The sequence below is a fragment of the Kogia breviceps genome, chromosome 1 (assembly GCF_026419965.1).
Source record: "Kogia breviceps isolate mKogBre1 chromosome 1, mKogBre1 haplotype 1, whole genome shotgun sequence".
Taxonomy (NCBI): domain Eukaryota; kingdom Metazoa; phylum Chordata; class Mammalia; order Artiodactyla; family Physeteridae; genus Kogia; species Kogia breviceps.
In genome coordinates this window covers 186286178-186308937 of record NC_081310.1, presented here as the reverse complement: position 1 = coordinate 186308937, position 22760 = coordinate 186286178, and the positions used below count along the sequence as shown (strand labels likewise).

The 22760-nt window shown below is 38.0% G+C and overlaps 1 protein-coding gene across 40 annotated transcripts in view; it reads right to left on the bottom strand.

Annotated features, from left to right (window-relative positions):
• EIF4G3 (eukaryotic translation initiation factor 4 gamma 3) overlaps window positions 1–22760 on the bottom strand; it is a 378557-nt gene that overhangs the window by 275147 nt on the left and 80650 nt on the right. For 39 of the 40 annotated variants that reach the window (XM_067015920.1, XM_067015865.1, XM_067015938.1 and 36 more), the window contains one exon: window positions 16563–16638. The exons of the other annotated variant lie outside the window; for it this stretch is intronic. Coding sequence is in view for 28 of the 39 variants with exons in the window: in XM_067015938.1 (XP_066872039.1) it covers window positions 16563–16638 (76 nt within the window). In the remaining 11 variants the exon portion in view is untranslated. The remainder of the gene's footprint in view (window positions 1–16562; window positions 16639–22760) is intronic. 40 annotated transcript variants of the gene reach the window in all.

The following is a 22760-nucleotide window of genomic DNA, read 5'->3' as shown; positions in this document are numbered from 1 at the left end:
CACTTTCAACTTTCCCACTAGGTTGTATGCATCTTCAGGACAAGGAGCATTGTATCCCTTGTTCTGTGCACAATGCCCCACAGGCAGATACTCAAATAAATGATGAATGAACAGGTCAGGGTTTGAAAAAAAAATCCCTTAAGAGGAAAGCACAGGGAATTCCGTGGTGGCATAGTGGTTAAGAATCTGCCTGCCGGGCTTCCTGGTGGTGCAGCAGTTAAGAATCCGCCTGCCAATGCAGGGGACACGGGTTCGAACCCTGGTCCGGGAAGATCCCACATGGCGCGGAGCAACAAAGCCCGTGCGTCACAACTACTGAGCCTGCACTCTAGAGCCGCGACCCACAACTACTGAAGCCCACACACCACAAGGAAGAGGAGCCCCCACTCACTGCAGCTAGAGAAAAGCCCACGTGCAGCAACAGAGACCCAACGCAGCCAAAAATAAATAATTAAATAAACCATTCACTTTATAGCAGTATACCATATATACTCGATAAATATTTGTTAATCAATAAATATTAAAAAAAAAAAAAAAAAAAGAATCCGCCTGCCAATGCAGGGGACACAGGTTCGAGCCCTGGTCCGGGAAGATCCCACATGCAACTAAGCCTGTGTGCCACAACTACTGAGCCTGTGCTCTAGAGCCCACAAGCCGCAACTACTGAGCCCACATGCCACGACTACTGAAGTCTGCGCACCTAGAGTCTGTGCTCCGCAACAATGAGAAGCCACCGCAATGAGAAGCCTGCACCGCAATGAAGGGTAGCCCCCGCTCGCTGCAACTAGAGAAAGCCCACACGCAGCAATGAAGACCCCACGCAGAAATAATTAATTAATTAATTATTTTTTAAAAAGAGAAAAGCACAAAGACCTTGGTGCACTGATAGTCTCTGCGTTGTCAAAGTTTGAGGAGTTTGTTTTTGTTTAATGTTACTGTTTGGTTTTGGCTTTCTTCACTTCCACTGTTAAACAATTCCTTTCCTTTAATTCTTTTAACAGTTCATTTTCTGTGAGTACATTTTGTCTTTCCAGCCAAAGTGTAAGCAAACAAACTAAGTGCAACCTCTCTCTCCTACTACTTTATCTCCCATAGAACTTAACCTAACACATAATAAACACGAAGAAAGAAATCCACCCCAAACCTGGTCCAGGTCAAACTTTTGTGTGTGATGTAATTTATCAGCTTCTTCTGAAAACAATTAGCACTCCTGACAAAATGCATGACTAATATTCAGAAAGATATTAATGAGATGAAGACCTCTCCCAGAAAGCTTCCCACCCAACCCAGCTCACTATCAGAGTCTAATAATCTTTAGTCATACATTTCACTATTACACCTCTTTCCTTTTTTCTATAAATGTCTTCACCAAGAGAAACCTCTCTTAATTGGCATTTAGAAGTTTGAAATAAATATTTGACACACGCTCCTAATTAATTTTTCTGCATGTTTTTAAAAGGGTACTAAGCAGAGACTTCCCTGGCAGTCCAGTGGTTGGGATTCTGTGCTTCCAATGCAGGCGGCACGGGTTCGATCCCTGATAGGGGAATTACGATCCCACATGATGCAAGGCACAGCCAAAAAGAAAGGTTACTAAGCGAATGCTTATTTGTTAGGGGAACCACTGACAGAAACCACCCACCCTGGCCAGACCCTATAGTAACCATTTGCATGAATTATCTTACAACAGTAGGTCTGGGTAAGGAACACAGACCTAACAAGCTACCACCAACCAGAGGAATTCAGGAAAGGTCAGAAGAAGAGAGGAGACACCAGTCCACATGTCCTAACAACCTCCCAGAATCCTTCTCACTGTAATCCATCTTGGCTGAGCGATGCACACGCCACCAGGAAAGAGCCTGAGTCAGAATGACTGGCCAGAGACAACCTGGAAACTAACCCCATCACCATAAAACCCGAGACTGAGAGCCATGTAGCAGAGCAATTCTCCTGGGTTCCCTTACCCTGCTGCTCTCTGCCTGGGCATCCCTTCCCAATAAATTCTCTTGCTTTTTGTCACCACGTGTGTCTCCTCGGACAATTCATTTCTGAGTGTTAGACAAGAGCCCACTCTTGGGCCCTGGAAGGGGTCCCCCTTCCTACAGCATATCGAACAAATAAAGACTAAAAATATACTGCTGACTTAACAAACCTAAGAATTAATAACATAAAGGTTCTTTGGTATTTGTAGCAGCTAAAGAAACTAAACACCCTTCTATTGAACATTCTGTACTCTACATGGCAATTAAGCAACCACAGAATGACACAATAGACAAAGATGCTAATCCTTCAGTCTCTTGCCTACAAGATTCCCCTGACAGCCAGAATGTGCTTTTAAAAGATAAAAAAAGAAACTATATGAAGTGAAGTTAAATGCTTCCATGTCTATCAAAAGCATACAGTAAAAAATGACCTCTCTATTCATACCACCAACTTCATGGCAATAATAAATTCATGTCATGAAATAATAATGTTCTTTGTTTCTTCTTCCTTAAAATAATTCAACTCCATTTACCACACAATTTACTTACGACAGTCCAATTTCCTATGACTCATTTTATTTTAAATTGGTCCCCATCAGTTGTTTTCTTTTAGATAACAACAATAATAGTACTTTATAAAATGGCCCTACAGGGAATACCCCAGAGTTTAAATAAACACATTTTCAAAGTTCTCTAACGTTAAAGGACTTGATTACTGTTTCTACTATTTTCTTATCTGAGAAACTCAAAAGCCATTTATAACTGACATTTAACAACTGAACACACTTTGTATCTTTAAAGTTAATTCTCCTTCTGAAGGAGAAAAATCAGTGAATATATATTAAATATCATTTTAATTAGGTATGTGATTTAACATTTAACGAGCAAATCCACATTAAATACTAACAGCAAGGAATCCTAACTTTCATAAATGTCATTACTCAGCAGATACTAAGATAAGCAGCAAAACAGACCCAGAATTTTTAATAACCAGGATATAAATGAGCTCCACATATACAAATGCTTTAAAAAAGGTACCTCAAGGGGCTTCCCTGGTGGCGCAGTGGTTAAGAATCCACCGGCCAATGCAGGGGACACGGGTTCCAGCCCTGGTCGGGGAAGATCCCACATGCCATGGAGCAACTAAGCCCATGCGCCACAACTACTGAGCCTGCACGCCTACAGGCCGTGCTCCACAACAAGAGGAGCCACCACAGTGAGAAGCTCATGCACCGCAACGAAGAGTAGCCCCCGCTCCCCGCATCTAGAGAAATCCGGCATGCAGCAACGAAGACCCAACACAGCCAAAAATAAAAAATAAATAATTTCTTAAAAAATAATTTAAAAAATTAAAAATTAAAAAGGTACCTCAAGATGGACAAGTAGGTAAAATCTTAATAAGGCATGTGTCAGTTTAACTCACAATGTACAAAGTATCAACTGAGCTATTTCCCTATACTGAGAATCATGAAAAGAGTGCAACACAGCACCCTTGCAAGGGGAAACTTGGTTTAGCCTAGAGCAAGGAATCTTATCAGAGTTAGGATTCTTTAGCTAGGTTCAAAGGATACTTGAACTCTCTTAAAACTGCAGTAAAAATTATCTTTGTATGTTCACTGTTCTGCAAAGCAGATCCATAGCTTTCAACAGATGATCAAAAGCCCCCATTCCCCAAAAAATTGAGTATTGCTTTTTACACCTTATTTTTGAGAGTTCAACAAAAGGAAGGCAGCTTCCCACACAGTAAAATGTAGTACTTCACAACAGCTGTAAAGTCAGATAGACCTGTACTCAAATTACATAACTTCAGAGAGTCCCATTTCAGTATTTGTAAATGAAGGTTGTCATACGATTAAACAATACAGTGCATTACGGTACTCAGCACAGTGCCTGGGGCACAACAACCACTCAATAAATGTTAAAGATCCATCTGAGTTCAAATCCAGCCTCTACCTTACTAGGTGGATGATGTTAGTCAAGATACTTCACCTCTGTATCTGTTTCCCCAACTAAAAAAGGGGATATAATTATACTCACCTCATACCTTTGTTATAAGGATTAAATGAATTAATACAAATGAAGTGCTTAGAATAGTGCCTGGTGCATAGTCAGTGCTCAGTAAGTGTTAGTAATGATAATGAAGAAAATGTTCTATAAAGTATCCTGTCAGTTTCCTCTTGATGAACTGCTCTGACCAGATTTGCTCAATTTTTAAATACCTAGGTTATACATGCAGAGAGTTTAACCCCCATTTGTTAAAGGGTCAACTGTACATTTCATGACTCATTACACTATGGAGCAGTATTCTCATCATCCACCTCAAAGAATTTAACTGGAATATGTTCACCTATCCCCACTTCCGCTAAGATACAGTCCAAACTTTGTCCCCATTTGCATTTTATGGCTTCTTAGAGTTTATCTAGTCATCATCTTTCTCTGGTGAACAATTACAACCATGCTTCACTCCTCCAAGTACTTCTGCCTAATGAGAATCCTTGATACCTATACCAATAAATCTTACTTATTATTTACATATACTTGTTCTAATTTATATAGTCACTAATGTGTCCTCCTCATTTTCCAATATATACTTAAAATAATGTATTACCATCTCAACTGATAAAATGAAAACTCTTAAAGACAAGGATCATATTATCTACCATCGTTATCCAATATTATCTGACACAAAAACTTGCACACAGCTATTATTCAATAAACATTTACTGAATTAAGTTTGTCTCAATATCCTTAATAACTCGGCCACATCTTCAGCGTTTAAGCCCTGAACGCAAGCTCCAAGAGGCCAGAGGCTTTTCAGTTGTATTTAAAAATGCCACAGAAAAGTAACTTCAATGATGTCTTAAATTGTTACAACAGATAACAATTTTACATTTAGCAAGAAAGGCAATATACAAAAATAGATTGGATCTAATTAACATTTTTAACAAAGACAAAAAATTCAGTTGTAGCAGCACCTAGCCATAAATATTTGATGATGATTGTGAGATTTGTCTAAAGAAAGGAGGATAATGTTAGTGATGGGTTTTTTATAAAAGTAAAACTTGAAGATATTAGTAAAATGTGAGCCCAGGAAGAATAAGGAAATGATGAAATATATTCAATCTGGAATATCTTATAAATTTTTGTAAAATTCAAGATGATCTTTCAAAGTAATACAAGCCTTAGAATCAGCCAACCATATGATCCAGCAATCCCACTTCTGGGTATATATCCAAAGGAAATAAAACAAGATATCTAAAAGATAGCTGCATTCCCATATTTACTGCAGCATTATTCACAATAGCTAAGATATAAGTCTATCAGAGGATGAATGGAGAAAGAAGGTATTTTTTTATATATGTATACACACACACACACACACACACACACACACACACACACACTTACAATGTATACAGATTCTACACCAAGAAAAGAAAACTCTTACAACACAAAATGAATCCATCGAAGTAGCAGGATACAAAGTCAATACACAAAAATCAGTTCAATTTCTAAACACAAATAATGAAGAAAACAATTCCATGTACAATAGTATCAAAAAGAATACTTAGGAATTAACTTAAAGAAATGAAAGACTTGTGCAATGAAAACTACAAACCATTGCTGAAAGGAATTAAAGAAGACATAAGTAAATGGAAACACATCTCATGTTCATAGATAGGAAGGGCTTCATACTGTTGTCAGTACTATCCAAAGTGATCTGCAGATCCAATGCAATTCTTATCAAAATCCCAATGACTTCTTTTTAAAGAAATAGAAAAATCCATCCTAAAATTTATATGGAATTTCAAGGGACCCCAAATAGCCAAAACAATCTTGGAAAAGAACAACAAAGCTGAAGGACTCATATACTTTCTGATTTCAAAACTTACTACAAAACTATAGTAATCAAAACAGTGTGCTACTGGCATAAAGATAGATTCCCAATAGAAGAGAACAGAGAGCCCAGAAATAATTACTCACATATATGATCAAATGATTTTCAACAAGGGTGCCAAGACCATTCATTCAATGGGGAAAGAACAGTCTTTTCAACAAATGGCACTAGGAAAACTGGATGTCCACGTGCAAAAGAATGAAGTTGGACCTTACTTAGCACCATATACAAAAATTAACCCAAAATAGATGAAGGACCTAAATATGAGACCTAAAACAATAAACTCTTAGAAGAAAACCTAGGACAAAAGCTTTATGACATTGGATCTAGCAATGATTTCTTAAATATGACACCAATGGCACCAGTAACAAAAGGAAAAATAGACAACTTGCACATCATGAAAATGAAAAAAATTTTGTGCCTCAAAAGACACTACTGACAGAGTAAAAAGGCAATGCACAGAATGGGAAAAATATCTGCAAATCATATATCTGATACAGGATTAATATCCAGAATATACAGAAAACTACTAACATTGAACAACAACAAGACAAACAACTTTACTCAAAAATGGGCAGGAGACTTGAATAGATATTTCACTAAAGAAGATATACAAATGGCCAAGGTGCACATGAAAAGATGTTCAACATTACTAATCACTTTGCAAATGCAAATCAATACTACAGTGACACATCACCTCATACCCATTAGAATAGCTACTATCAAAAAAACCCCAAAGAAACAGAAAACAACAAGGGTTGGAGTGGATGTGGAAAAATTAGAATCCTTTTACACCGTTGGTGGGAATGTAAAATGGCAGAGCCACTGTGGAAAACAGTACAATGATTCATCAAAATATTAAAAATAAAATTATCATATGATCCAGCAATTCTACTTCCAGGCATATACCCAGAAGAACTGAAAGCAGGGTTTCAAAGAGGTATCATGGCAGCATTCTTCACAATAGCTATAATGATGAAGCAAAGCAAGTGTCCATTGACAGAGGAATGGATAAGCAAAAATGTGCAATACACATACATTGGGACATTATTCAGCCTGAAAAGAAAGAAAATTCTGACACATGCAACAATGTGGATGAACACTGAGGACATTATGCTAAGTGAAATAGGACAGTCACAAAAAAAGACAAATACTGTATGACTGCATTTATGCGAGGTACTTAAAGTAGTCAAAATCATAGAGAAAGAAAGCAGAGCGGTGGTTTCCAGGGACTGGGGAGAGAGAAGAATGAAGTTGTTATTTAATACAGTTTTACAAGATGAAAAAGAGTTCTGGGAATGGATGGTAATGGTATTTGCACAACAATGTGAATATATTTAGTACAACTTAAGTGTACACTTAAAAATGATTAAGGTGGTAAATTTTGTGTTAGGTTTATTTTACACAATTTAAATATATGTATGTACATGTATCGCTAAATGTGATATTCATCTTTTATTAAATTCCAAATACAAAAATTTGGATTTCCAACTGTGGTTGAATATCATTCAGCAACGCCACTGGAGAAAAACGACAATAATAATTTTAGAACTACAATCTTCCTTACAACCTTCTTGCCACAACAAACAGGAAAATTTCATTCCTTTTCTATACCCAGTAATTCAAAAATATTAAACAGGAAAAAAAAAGCTAAGAAAAAAGTCCTAAAAATTCCTAAATAGTACATTCCTACAACTGAGAATTGGGTATATAATTAAACCTTTGTTAATTTTACAACCAAAATATGACATTATTTTATCAATGTAAACCTTCTTCCACAGTCACTTAACCTGCCAATTTCCTCACCTGTGAATTGTTAATAGCACTTTTGACCTATCGAATTAGCAAAGATGTTTGAAAATGAGAAGACCTGAAACTATCAAGATAAAATGAAATGGATAGACTCCCATAATGCTTGCAGCAACATAAAGGCCCGTAACTTTACAGTATGTGAAGAGTATTATCTTTATAGTGTGTGTATTGGGTTGGCCAAAAAGTTTCTTAGGTTTTTAAGTAAAACTAAAAGACACATTTTTCATTTTCACCAAGAACTTTATTGAACAATGTATTCACCGTTTTGTTCCACTACCTTCTGTCATTTTTCAGGCAACTTCATAATTCCCAAAACTTTTAATCTTTTTGAGCAAAGAACTGTTCCAGGTGTCTTTTACCGTCTTCAGGGAATTGAAATTTTTTCCATTAAGAGAATTTTGTAAAGATTGAAATAAATGGAAATCCGAAGGTGCAATGTCTGGTGAATATAGCAGATGAATCGCAACTTCCTAGCCAAGCTGTAACAGTTTTTGCCTGGTCATTAAAGAAACATGAGGTCTTGCTTAGTTATCCTGATGGAAGATTATGCATTTTCTGTTGACTAATTCCAGATGCTTTTCACTGAGTGCTGCTTTCAGGTGGTCTAACTGGGAGCAGTACTTGTTGGAATTAATCATTTGGTTTTCCAGAAGGAGGTCATAATAGAGGACTCCCTTCCAATCCCATCATATATACAACATCACCTTCTTTGAATGAAGACCAGCCTTTGGTGTGGTTGGTGGTGGTTCATTTCACTTGCCCCACCAACTCTCCCACTGCTCCTTATCGTACAGTATCCACTTTTCATCGCCACCACAATTTGTTTTTTTTTTATTTTTTAAATTTATTTTTTATTTGTTTTATTTATTTATTTTTGGCTGCATTGGATCTTCATTGCTGCACGCAGGCTTTCTCTAGTTGAGGTGAGCAGGGGCTACTCTTCATTGCGGTGCACGGGCTTCTCATTGCAGTGGCTTGTCTTGTTGCGGAGCACGGGCCCTAGGCGCACAGGCTTCAATAGTTGTAGCACGCGGGCTTAGTAGCTCCGCGGCACATGGGATCTTCCCGGACCAGGGATCGAACCTGTGTCCGCTGCATTGGCAGGCGGATTCTTAACTACTGGGTCACCAGGGAAGCCCCATAATTTTTTTAAAAACGGAACATTTTCCTTACGTTTAAGTAGAGAATCGCATGCGGAAATACAGTCAAGAAGGGGTTTTTTTGCTTAACTTATGTGGAACCGAAACATCAAAGTTATTAACATAACCAAGCTAGTGAAAATGACTCTCAACACTTGATTTGGATATTTTGAGTATGTTGGCTATCTACCATGTGGTATAACGTTGATTGTTCTCAATTAATGTCTCAATTTGATCACTATCAACTTCAACTGGTCTACCCGACTACAGAGCATCATCCAGCGAGAAATCTCCAGCACGAAACTTCGCAAACCACTTTTGACATACCTGATCAGTCACAGCACCTTCTCCATACACTGCACAAATCTTTTTTGTATTTCAGTTGCATTTTTACCTTTCTTGAAATAATAAAACATAATATGCCAAAAATGTTGCTTTTTTCCTTCCATCTTGAATATTAAAATGGCTACACAAAAATTCACAAATTTTGATGTTTCTTTTTTTTTAATGCATGCTGCTATGACAGCTGTCATAACAGAATCTAAGAAAACTGTTTCAAATGAAGTTAAAGACCACTAAGCGCTACTAGAGCCATCTTACAGAAAAAAACAATGAAACTTCTGGCCAACCCAATATTTTAACCTAGTAAGGCTGCTTTGGGGAATGTTAGCCAAAGGAAATAAACCTATTTAAATAGAAAAATAAAAAATACACATATATATGTATGAATATGTATTTTATATATGTATGTATCACAAAGTTATTTAAAATAGAAAATAAAGAAGGGATCTTTAAACCAAACACTAGTTTGTAAATTAACTGATTATGTAAATTATGTTCATCTCATTGACATGCTACTTACTTAAGCTGTTAACATAATGTTTATAAATGCTAGGTAACAGCATGACAATTATTTACAATGCAATGTTGTATTAAAAAAGAAAACTGCCAAATTGTATAATCATTATGATTTACATTATGTTTAACAAAAACCAAACTTTATTATTAGGAGGAAAAAATAATATATGAAACATGATTATGACAACTCTAAATTTTAAGCCCAGAGTTTACTTTTTTCCCAGGAATAAACTAATGATAAACATAGCAACATGGATAAATCTCAGAATAATTAACCTGAGTGAAAAAACAAAAAACAAAGTCTAGAAAATGCAAATCCATAATGACAGAAAGCGGACCAGTGGTGGGGGAAGGCAGAAAGATGACAAAGGCATGAGGAAAACTTTGGGAGTGATGGGTATGTTAATTTTCTTGATTGTGGTAGAGGTTTTTAATTGCTATAAACTTATAATAAAACTTACCAAATTATACACTTTAAATACTACACTTTAGATATATTTAAATCATAGGCACTACATATCCTATATATCAATAACGCTGTTCTTAAAAATAAAGTATAAATAAACAAACAAATAATGAGTTCAGCTGGTGTTTTACCATTGGGGGGAAAAAAATGGATTGTTACTCTGTGCTGGATTATAGGGCAATTAAGTGGATTTACATCTGGCTGGACACCACTGCTTAAAGACTGTCGATCAACCCAAGCTAAATTCTGTCTCTGTGCAGAGGTCTCCATTGACATGTTGGCCTACTTAATATGTATCAGCTGACTTTCTAATTACATGACATAGAGCTACAAGACAACAGAATCAAAACTTTATAAAGTATAAGCTGACTAAAAAGGATTGTGAAATGTTATGACATTAAGGAGTAATTTATTCAAATTAATTTATTGACAGGAATTTTTCGCAAGCAGTTAATAACACAGCCCTTCCCATCCCCTAGAATATAGACTGCTGCGTCTTGTAGTAAAGTCACTATTCCAGAAAAAAAATTTATTAAGTTTATCTCTGTAATTATGTTAAAAATACTGGTTTAATAGTCATAAAATCTAATTTCTCTAAATAAGATATACAGTTATCCCTAGGTATCTGAGAGGGATTGGTTCCTCCTAGACACAATCCCCCGACAGATACCAAAATCTGAGGATGCTCAAGTCTCATATAAAATAGCTTAGTGTTCGCATATAATCTACACACATCCTCTCCTATACTTTAAATCATCTCTAGATTACACTAGTACCTAAAACAATGTAAATGCTATGTAGAGAGCTGCCAGCAAACAGCAAATTCAACTTTTGCTTTTTGGAACTTTCTGAAATCTTTTTTTTCAAGTATTTCGATCCACGGTTGGTTGAATCCAAGGATGAGGAACCCCTGGATATGGAGGGCTGACTATATAAGCTAAAAATATACAACATGGTAAAATTTCACATTTTGTTCTTCAGAAGCATGCCAATAAGACAGTTATTAATGAATATACTTCAGATTAGCTCATGCCTCTTTAGTTTTGCCATTTCCTCTCTACCATAGTATATACTGCTCTTACTAGCATTTAAAAAATATTGGCTTTATTCTTTTTTTGTTCAAATGACAAATCACCCTAATTATGGTTAATGAAGAATAATGACAAAAGTATCCCTCTCATCCCTGATAAATATTCCAAGGAAAAACTTAGATAAACCAGACTATAATAAATAAATAATAAGCATGCTAAAATGTAAAATGAAGGCATTATAAAAGCTGAGTGCCCTACTTCTGATATCTCTTTGATTAGCAGCAGAGAACTTACCTAAAATGGCTGACATAAGGGCATACGGCCTCCATATCAGACATTAAAAAGCAAAATCTTTGTATAATTTTTAAAGACTATCCAGGTATCTTTTTGCCTTTCAAGGAATTTAACCAACTCAATTAAAGTGACATATGGGCACCATATGAGGAGCCAGGAGGAGGTGAATTGAAGGTTAGCCTTTATTTTATGACACTAAATGTCATAAATGATGCTAATGGACCTAGACACTAGAGAATAATGACCAATACATAACCTTGGGGCTGAGAAAAAGGGAGACTAAGCACCTGGTCAACTACCCTCCTACTCATTGTTAATGGGCACAACAGCATTGTAAAAGTGGGGAAGAGACTTAAATTACTAAGAATGGAAATAAGTGATCAAAAAGTAGAGACATCATATTTTAAGATAACTTTTTACTGTCTAAAACCCCTGGTCCTTCCAGAATAGGCATCACATATAACTGACACACCCAATTTTTAAATTAACTGAAGGACCACAAATATGGCAGTAGCTTTTAATAGTAAAAGTCAAATTTGATCTAACTCAAAAATAAATTCAAAACCTTAGATGCAAAACAATTCACATAAGCTGTGTAGCAGGCACTGTGTTACTCACAGGATTTTGATTATCTCCTCTCTAAAGTACTAAGTTTACGAAGTCACATGTCCTCATTTATGAGAAATCTTAATAACACGCCTACACTTTAACTCAGGAATTGCATTTCTAGAAAGTTACTCTACAAAATAATCCAAAATACAGAAAAGGGTTAAAATTCAGTAGGTTATTCACGACAGGAAACAACCTAATGCTTAACTCCTCACAAAAATAATGTTCATATATATAAATTTTCCTCAACGAAGACCAGTGTTCCTTCCTATAAATAGTACCATGTTCATCCACTCAGGTGCTCAAGCAACAATCCACGACATCTCCCTTTACTCTTCTTTCTCTCACATCCCACATCCAAGCCATCATCATATCCTATTGACTCCACTTTCAAAATATATAGCAAACCCCACCTCCTCTCTTTGACTGTCACCAGCTTAGAGCAAGCCACCATCATTTGCCTATATTACTACAATAACTGCCTACTGGTCTTGCTTCCACCTCACAACCACAACCACCTACCCTCATCAGTCTCCCCTCTATACAGTACGTACAGTCACCTTAGAAAAGTAAAACCAGATCTTCTGTTCTTAAATTTCTAATGGCTTTCCATCACATCTAAATTAAAATCCAAAATCTTTACCATGGTCTATAGTGCCCTATATAATCTGATGCTTCAAATTCTATCTCTGGGCCTCTGCACTGCTCTTTCTTCTACCAGAAGTGCTCTTTCCCTAAAATCTACAATCTCACTCGCGTACTTCTTAAGTTTCTACTTAAATGCCATTTTTTCAGATAAAACTTCCCTGGGAGCCCTGGCTAAAGCAGGATGTCCAGTCATTCTTTATCCCTTTATCTTGCCTCGTTTTCATCAAGGCATTTATTACCACCTAATAGCATATTGCACACATTATTTTTTTTAATTTAACTATCTTTCTATCTCACAAAAAAAGTAAGCTCCTTGAGGACTGCAGGTTTAGTTTGCTCACTACTATATTCCCAACATCTAGAACAGTGTCTGACACACATTAAAAGCTTAAGAAATAATCTGTCAAATGTTGAGTGAATGCTAAATTCTTATAACAAAACAGTATAAAACAATTTATTATTTCAGACATGTTTCAAGTAGCATAGGAAAAGCTAACATTACAACATACAGTGAAAAATGAGAATAAAATATCTTATACAGAGCCTACAACACAGAGAAAGAGACAAAGGAACTATATCAAAAAACGGTTATAGTAGATGCCTCTAGAAATCAGTCAAGATTACTAGACATTTTCATCTTCTTCTTTTTCCTAGCCTAATTTTGAAAATAATTTAATGTTGAAGGTATACTTTCATAATTAGCAAAAATTATATGTTAAGAGTTATGCCTGATAAAATTCTACAGCCTTTAAGCTCAGTACTTTTTTTTTTGGCCATGCCACGCAGCATGCGGGATCTTAGTTCCCTAACCAGGGATCGAACCTATGTCCCTGCAGTGGAAGGGCAGATCTTATCCACTGGACTGCCAGGGAAGTTCCCAACCTCAGTACTTTAAACAAACAAACAACTCTGGCCTGGAGGAAGTCTGTGCCAGAAAAAAATTAAAGGTTCTTTTTTTTTAATGTAAATTGAAGGTTCCCAATTAGTACAGTGAGCAGATAGTTTATCATCCAAACTGGGGCCATTTTAAGAGTTACAGAGGGCTCAAGAAGTAATTAACAGGTGTTTAGTTGATCTACCATAGGTGTAAACTGAGACTTGTTTTAAGCAAACCAAGAAAAATAATTACCTTACCCATTACCTGCATGATAAACCTCTATCTCTTTAGGACAACCTTAAAACCTCCAAAACTCACTTATCTCATCTCTACTTTGGCTACAACACCTAGCACACATGCCACACTTCTGACTACTGGCCATTCTATTAACCATGCCTCTAATTTTTCACTTCCTAGAAGGCCTTTTCTTCCCTTTTCTGCTTAGAAGTCTTATATCTTCCAGCTTAGTGTCACTTCCTCAATGAAGCAACTTTTCCCTTTCCCACATAATAGCATGTTCATATCTCTAATCAAAGGTTCTCAACCAGAGCCTTATGAATGGCCTGATGGACATCTGTGAAGTTCTAAAATTATATGTAAACACTTGGTATATGCTCTTTTTTGAGGAGAAAGCACTGCGACTATTTTCAGATTCTACAAGTAATTTATAACCCCAAAGGATAATTATTGCTTTATCATATCACTTGGATTACAATTATTTATTTACTCATCTCTCTCACTATACTGTGAGTTCTTTAAAGCACCGTATTTCCAAGGATGAATGGTATGATGAAATGAAACATTAAAAGATATGTCCAGGGCTTCCTTGGTGGCGCAGTGGTTGAGAATCCGCCTGCCAATGCAGGAGACATGGGTTCGAGCCCTGGTCCGGGAAGATGCCACATGCCACAGAGCAACTAAGCCTGTGCGCCACAACTACTGAGCCTACACTCTAGAGCCCACGAGCCACAACTACTGAGCCCACGCACTGCATCTACTGAAGCCCGCGTGCTCTAGAGCCCGTGCTCTGCAACAAGAGAGGCCACCGCAATGAGAGGCCTGCACAACGCAACCAAGAGGAGCCCCCACTCACTGCAACTAGGGAAAGCCGGCGTGAAGCAACACAGCCAAAAATAATAAATAAATAAAAATAAATATTTTTTTTTTTAAAAGACATGTCCAGGGAATTCCCTGGTGGCGCAGTGGATAAAACTCTGAGCTCCCAAAGCAGGGGGCACGGGTTCAATCCCTGGTCAGGGAACTAGATCCCACAGGCATGCTGCAACTGAGAGTTCTCATGCCACAACTAAGGAGCCCTGAAGCCGCAACTAAGGAGCCCACGAGCCTCAACTAAGGAGCCCACCTGTTGCAACTAGGTCCCCACGCAACCAAATAAATAAATACAAAAAAATTTTCCCTGGGGGTTCAGTGGTTAAGAATCCTCCTGCCAATGCAGGGGACACAGGTTCAATCCCTGGTCCGGAAAGACCCCACATGCTGTGGAGTAACTAAATCCATGCACCACAACTACTGAGCCCGCGTGCCACAACTACTGAAGCCTGCACGCCTAGAGCCCGTGCTCCACAACAAGAGAAGCCACCACAATGAGAAGCCCGCACACCACAACGAAGAGTAGCCCCCGCTCACCGTAACTAGAGAAAGCCCACGCACAGCAACAAAGACCCAACGCAGCCAAAAATAAATAAAGTTTTTTAAAAAGAAAGGGAGGGGCTTCCCTGGTGGCGCGATGGTTGGGAGCCCGCCTGCCAATGCGGGGGACGCGGGTTTGTGCCCCAGTCCGGGAAGATCCCACATGCCGCGGAGAGGCTGGGCCTGTGAGCCATGGCCACTGGGCCTGCACGTCCGGAGCCTGTGCTCTACAGTGGCAAAGGCCACAACAGTGAGAGGCCCGCGTACAGCAAAAAAAAAAAAAAAAAGGGAGAAAATAAGGGGAGAGATCCCCCCTCCCTTAAAAATTTTTTTTTTTTAGTTTAAAAAATTAAGTATGTCCAGGAATTCCCTGGCAGTCCAGTGGTTAGGACTCTGTGCTTTCACTGCTGAGGACCTGGGTTCAATCCCTGACTGGGGGACTAAGATCTCGCAAGCTACATGGCACAGCCAAAAAAAAAAAAAGACACGTCCAACTCCTCGATTCTCCCCTAAATTCCCTTAGGCTCACTGTAATACTCCTGTAATCTGCTTCTAATTTTATTATCTTCATCCTCTAACTTTTAAATTTCCCTTCATTTATGAATTTGAATCTATCATTTAACATAAATATTTAAATTTACTCCCATTAACCACTGTTCTCTTTTCTAAACTTTCTGCATTTTTATATGTAATCAAAGAAGGAAAAAAGTAAAATAAAAAATTTAAGTTAGGGGCTTCCCTGGCGGCGCAGTGGTTGAGAGTCCGCCTGCCGATGCAGGGGACACGGGTTCGTGCCCCGATCTTCCGGGAAGATCCCACATGCCACGAAGCGCCTGGGCCCGTGAGCCGTGGCCACTGAGCCTGCGCGTCCGGAGCCTGTGCTCCGCAACGGGAGAGGCCACAACAGTGAGAGGCCCGCGTACCACAAAAAGAAAAAAAAAAAAAAAAAAAATTAAGTTAAAAGTGTAAAATTTAAGAAAAAATATCCAGAAGAAAATTAAAACTCAGTGTCCTAGAAGAATCACAATATTTATGGAAGGAGGAAAAGGGAGGATAAAGAATACAGGTGTACAAGTCAATCTACCTTAACAGAATGTTTCTTTCATGTCTACTTCTTAAGATGACAGGGGAAAAGACCTATTCACCTTATATTATATACATCTAATTCTGTTCGAGATTTTATTGAACTTTTCTGTCAAAAGCCTATTATGTACCAATCTAACAAACACTGCCTATAATATCAAAGGTCCATGTGCAAAAAACACACACAATCTGACAAACCACCCTGAGGTACTCACCGTGCTGTACACTGCCGAGACAGCAGGAGTGAAGATTCGATCCTCGAGAGGCTGCTGCACAGGTCCTCTAGGAATTCTAGAAGAGCGAGTTAAGGATAAGAGAACTCAAAAATGAACTGCTTTAGTAGTAAGAGCAAATTACAACCACAAAATTCTGTCAGTGACCCAAGCTTTGTCATCCAGTTAGTGGAGTTACACACTTATTTCTCCAGAGAAACTAGAAAACAAAGCATTTCAAATTTCCTAATGTGATTAGATCAGTCTCTCCAAAAGTGATTCCCATGATGAACATTCCATGGAAACTCAAAACAAATAAAAATCATACAACAAGCCTCCTAACTTTAGGCCCATGATGAGAATCTACCACCTTTACCTTCTAGAGAAAAAGACTAAGGAAGTATAAGCAGGATATTCAGAAAGATAAGACTAATTCATCAACGTGGAAATTGCTGACAAAGACCTAGTCTGTTCTGCGAATACAATTGTTTCCTTGTTTTTCTTTTTTAGCTGCTATTTTCCCAATATCTACCCACCAACTCCTCATTTTTATAAAAGAGGCTCTCCACTGTAATTTAGTTTAAAATACTTCAACATGTCAGGATAGTCTTCAAAAGACAAAAGACTATCATTTTATTCAGCTTCAAAGCTAAAAGCCGTAAGCTCTTCTACCTGGTAAGGTGATATTTTCCCTCTTTAAGAATGACAACCAGGAGACTTGGCACAGAAAATTAACAGGAATTATCTCTGGATGACAGGATTACATAACTGCCTTTTCTACCATAAATATAAATTATTTCTATAATTTAAATGTATTTTAAAAGAAAGACTACAAATATAATAAACCCAAAATAAGACAGAATTCTTTCTTCAACCTAACAAATATTTAATAGTTCTCACATCATGTTCCTTTCTAATTTAAGGAAACAGTAAGAAAGAAAAAGTGACAGCTGCAAATAATAATTTTATATGAATGACCACAAGTTGCAGAGGTCTAAAAGAATCTTTAGAAGTAAAATTCTTTATGTCCAAGTAGCAAAAGTTTACTGAGGTGGGAGAGGGAAAACTAAACAAAACAAAACCAAAAAAACCAATGCTTCATTCAAAATTAGTAACACTGTACCAGTCTCTAGTTAGTTCTTCAAACTAGCAACCTCAGACAACAGTTCCATGCATTGCCATCATCCCCTACACACAAAGAACTGATTTAAAATGCTGCACTGAGAAATAACAAAGCTAAAACATTTCATAAAGGAACTGCTTCATCCAAATAAACTATATATATGTTTGCAATGTAGAAAACATAAGCCTAACAAGTTTCAGGACAAAAGTCCTTTATATTAGCTTGCCAATTCTTTCAGAATGAAGATTACCCCTAGCCAAAATAAAACTTTCTTTGAATTATGGTTCTGTATTGTGGTCACATGAATGGTAGACTGTTCTTTCTTCTACAAAGCCAACTGCTAGTAGCTTTTCGAGCTAGGGCCAACTGTCACTATGTGGGAATAAGTTCTCATATGAGTCATCGGCAGTAGGTCCCAAGAGCTGAGCCATACCATTTAACCTTACTAGGAAAGGTTAAGGCTCCTGATTTCGATTAGTAACTTTACTGGCTAACAATGTTACTGTTAACTACAAGACTTCTAAAGAGACAATCATATATTTGGCCAATATTCCAGTAAAAACATTCTTTTTCCTTGGTCACATAAAGAATACTGACTTCATTTATTCCCCTCTCTGAAAACTACCAACAGAATATTGAGGAGTAATAAACTGTTTCTTTCTTTTTTTTTTTTTTTCTTTGCGATACGCGGGGCTCTCACTGTTGCGGCCTCTCCCGTTGCGGAGCACAGGCTCCGGACGCGCAGGCTCAGCGGCCACGGCTCATGGGCCTAGCCGCTCGGCGGCATGTGGGATCTTCATGGACCGGGGCACGAACCCGTGTCCCCTGCATCGGCAGGCAGACTCACAACCACTGCGCCACCAGGGAAGCCCAATAAATTGTTTCTTAAAAGACCATTTGGATAAAAATATTTAAGACAAAAACACAGTTCTATAAAAGAAAACTGAAAACAGAAGTCAGGAGATCTGAATCTAGAGCATGCGGCAAGCCTAAGCAACCATGTTGTCCTCAATGAACCATTTTACAGTATCTCCTATAAACTTAGTCTCAGCAAGATGAAGTAATTTGCCCAAGTTAACAAGGCTAACTAAGCTAAGTGGCCAGGTCAGCTTTCTTCTGTATTCTAAAGACGGTGCTCTTCCTATTACATCAACGTGCCCATAAGCAAAATACTTTATAGCATAGTAAAAAAGCATTATCACAACCTGGTCAAAATACATGGTTGCCCCTATCTTCCATACAGAATTAAATTAGTAGTTCATCTCATAAAAGAGTCAATGGAGTGTCACTCTATAACTTCTAAAAAGTCCCAAATTCTTGGCCCAGGCTGAATCATCTGCCCAACGGCAAATGAACACACTACTGCAGACTGGGCACGTAATGCATGAAACCAAGGGAACTTATTTTACGGAGCAATTTTCTACTTAATTCATAGTGGTGATGGTTGCACATCTTCATAAATATGGTTTAAAAAACCCCACTGAATTGTACACTTTAAAATTGTGAATTTTATGGTATGTGAATTATATCTCAATTTTTAAATGGTATTTTTGTAATTTGCAACTAGGCTGTTTAGCACCCCCTCCTTCCACTAAAAAAGCCTAGATAAATCAGTATGAGATAAGCACTGCTAGGCATTTTCTCCAGAAACAGGTGAATTTCAAAGAAATGGCACACATGTAAAGCTCTTATGCCGCTGGGCCTGTGCGTCAAAAAAACTAGACAATTTTAATGTTTGTTTCAATTCAATTTCATGTTGAGCTGTTAATTCAGGTCCAAAATCCTTTATTGGAATTTAGAATTTTTCCACTGTTAGAAAGTTAATAAGGCAGCATTCCTTAATCAAATACATTAATATCTCTACTGTAAAATATATGAATATTGAAATTTCTGTATTTCTGTCCAGAGTTTTTGCCAATTTCAGAAAACAATTAGTTTCACCAAGCTCTTTTTGATTTTAGAATTGCAAGCCTATACCTTCTTTCCCATTGTGTTTTAGCTCTAAAAGTCTCTGGAAATCACCATTTGAATGTTAACAACTCGGAACCATTATATTGCTTTTTCTTTTTTTAAACAAATCCAGAAATGTTAGTCTCCAAGTACTTAGCCAGAAATGCCTTTGTTCTGACTCTGGCTTTCTAACTCAGAACACAACTCACCACATATTACAAATTGATTTCCTGACAGTCGCATTTAAATTTACCCAGAAACATACTCTGCTTAGGTTTTGTGGGGTTTTTTTTAAAGACCAATATTGAACAGAAAATGGCTGCTGACCATGCTGTTAATATTTTGTAATTCTATTTTTAGTTTTTGAGGAACCTCCATACTGTTTATCATAGTGGCTGCACCAACCAACAGTGTGGGAGGGTTCCAAAAGTAATGAATTACTGATACAACAACATGAGTGAACCTCAAATGCTAATTAAGTTAAATGAAAGAAGCTAGACTCAAAATGGCTATGAGTCCATTTAAATAACACTCCAGCAAAGGCAAAACTATAGGGGCTAGGGCCCGGGGGAGAGTTTATCTAAAAAGAGACAGCACTATGATCCAGCAATCACACTACTGGGCATATATACAGACAAAACTATAATTCAAAAAAATACATGCACCCCTATGTTCACAGCAGCACTGTTTCCAACAGCCAAGACATGGAAGCAACCTAAATGTCCACTGACAGATGAATGGATAAAGATGTGGGGCTTCCCTGGTGGCGCAGTGGTTGAGAGTCCACCTGCCGATGCAGGGGACACGGGTTCGTGCCCCAGTTCAGGAGGATCCCACATGCCACGGAGCGGCTGGGCCCGTGAGCCATGGCCGCTGAGCCTGCACATCCGGAGCCTGTGCTCTGCAACGGGAAAGGCCACGAGAGTGAGAGGCCAGCGTACTGCAAAAAAAAAAAAAAAAAATGTGGTACACACACACACACACACACACACACACACACAATGGAAGACTACTCAGCCATAAAAAAGAGTGAAATAATGCCATTTGCAGCAACATGCATGTAACTAGAGATTATCATACTAAGTGAAATAAGTCAGAAAGAGAAAGACAAATACCATATGAGATCACTCCATGTGGAATCTAAAATATGACACACATGAACTTATCTATGAAATGGAAAACGACTCACAGATATAGAGAACAGACTTGTGGTTGCCAAGGGTGGGGATGGGGGATGGACTGGGAGTTTGGGATTAGCAGATGCAAACTATTACATATAGAATGCAACTATTATATATAGAATTATATAGAGAATATCTACTATATAGGACAGGGAACCATATTCAAAATCCTATAATAAACCATAATGGAAAAGAATATGAAAAAAAATATGTATGTATAACTGAACCACTTTGTTGTACAGCAGAAACTAACACAACATTGTAAATCAACTATACTTCAATAAATTTTTTTTTAATTTTTGCATTTTTGGGGGTTTTTTTTTTGTTTTTTTAATTTATTTATTTATTTTTGGCTGTGTTGGGTCTTCGTTTCTGCGCAAGGGCGTTCTCTAGTTGCGGCAAGTGGGGGCCACTCTTCATCGCGGTGCGCGAGCCTCTCACTATCACAGTCTCTCTTGTTGCAGAGCACAGGCTCCTGACGCGCAGGCTCAGCGGCCATGGCTCACGGGCCCAGCCGCTCCGCGGCATGTGGGATCTTCCCGGACCGGGGCTCGAACCCGCGTCCCCTGCATCGGCAGGCAGATTCTCTACCACTGCGCCACCAGGGAAGCCCAATAAAATTTTTTTTAAAGAGAGATGGCAGGGCTTCCCTGGTGGCGCAGTGGTTGAGAGTCCGCCTGCCGATGCAGGGGACGCGGGTTCGAGCCCCGGTCCGGGAAGATCCCACATGCCGCGGAGCGGCTGGGCCCGTGAGCCATGGCCGCTGAGCCTGCGCGTCAGGAGCCTGTGCTCCGCAACGGGAGAGGTCACTGTAATTAGGTGATGGAACTTTTCCATATCTTCAGTAAGGTGGGGCTGCAAAACTCTGCATTTATCAGAATTCATAAAACTATATATCTAAAATAAGTGAGTTCTGAGTTTCTCCAAAGGTTAAGCAATAAAGTCACTGACTCAGCAGTACTCACTCCTAGGTATATATCCAAGAGAAATAAAAACATGTGCACACAAAACTAATAACTGGATGTTCATATCGGCATTATTTGCAATAGCCAAAAAGTAGAAACAATGTTTTCATCAACTGATGAATGGATAAACAAAATGAAGTATATCCATACAATGAATTTTATTTGTCAATAAAAAGAAATGGAAGTCCTGATACATGCTACAACATGGATGAACCTTGAAAACACAATGCTAAGTGAAAAAAGCCAGTCACAAAAGACCACATTTTGTATAATTACACTTATATGAAATGTCCAGAACAGGCAAATCCACAGACAAGAAGTATAAAAGAAAAAGACTAGTGGATGCTTAGGCCTGAGGGGATGGGTGGAAATGGAAGAAGGAGGGATGACTGCTAAAAGATATGCATTTCTTTTGGAAGTAATCTAAAATTAGGTTCTAAACCTATGGTGATAGTTACACTAGTCTGTAAATATACTAAAAACCAATAAACTATACATTTTAAATGGGTGAATTTTATGTTCTGTGAATTATATCTCAGTAAAGCTGTTATCAAAAAGTGAATAACATTGTAGGTAATTTTTAAACAAATTTTTAAAATAATAATATTAAAACTTCATGGTGGGGCAAGCACTTTTCTACTACTCTATCCCCAGACACTAGAATATTGCTAAAAAGAGTCATAAACTCAAAATGCTTCATCATCATGATCTAGTCCAACAGACTTATTTTTTAAGATAAGTGATTTTTTTTTTTTTTTTTGGCCACGCCACACAGCTTATGGGATCTTAGTTCCCCGACCAGGGATTGAACCCAGACCCTGCCAGTAAAAGCGCCAAGTCCTAACCACTGGACCGCCAGGGAATTCCTGTAGTCCACTAGATTTAAAAGAAGTATGGCTCATCCTAAGAATCTACATAGCAAACAAAGAGAAGTTTTATGCAACAGTAATAGTAAAACAGGTGACCCACAGGAAAATGGGCA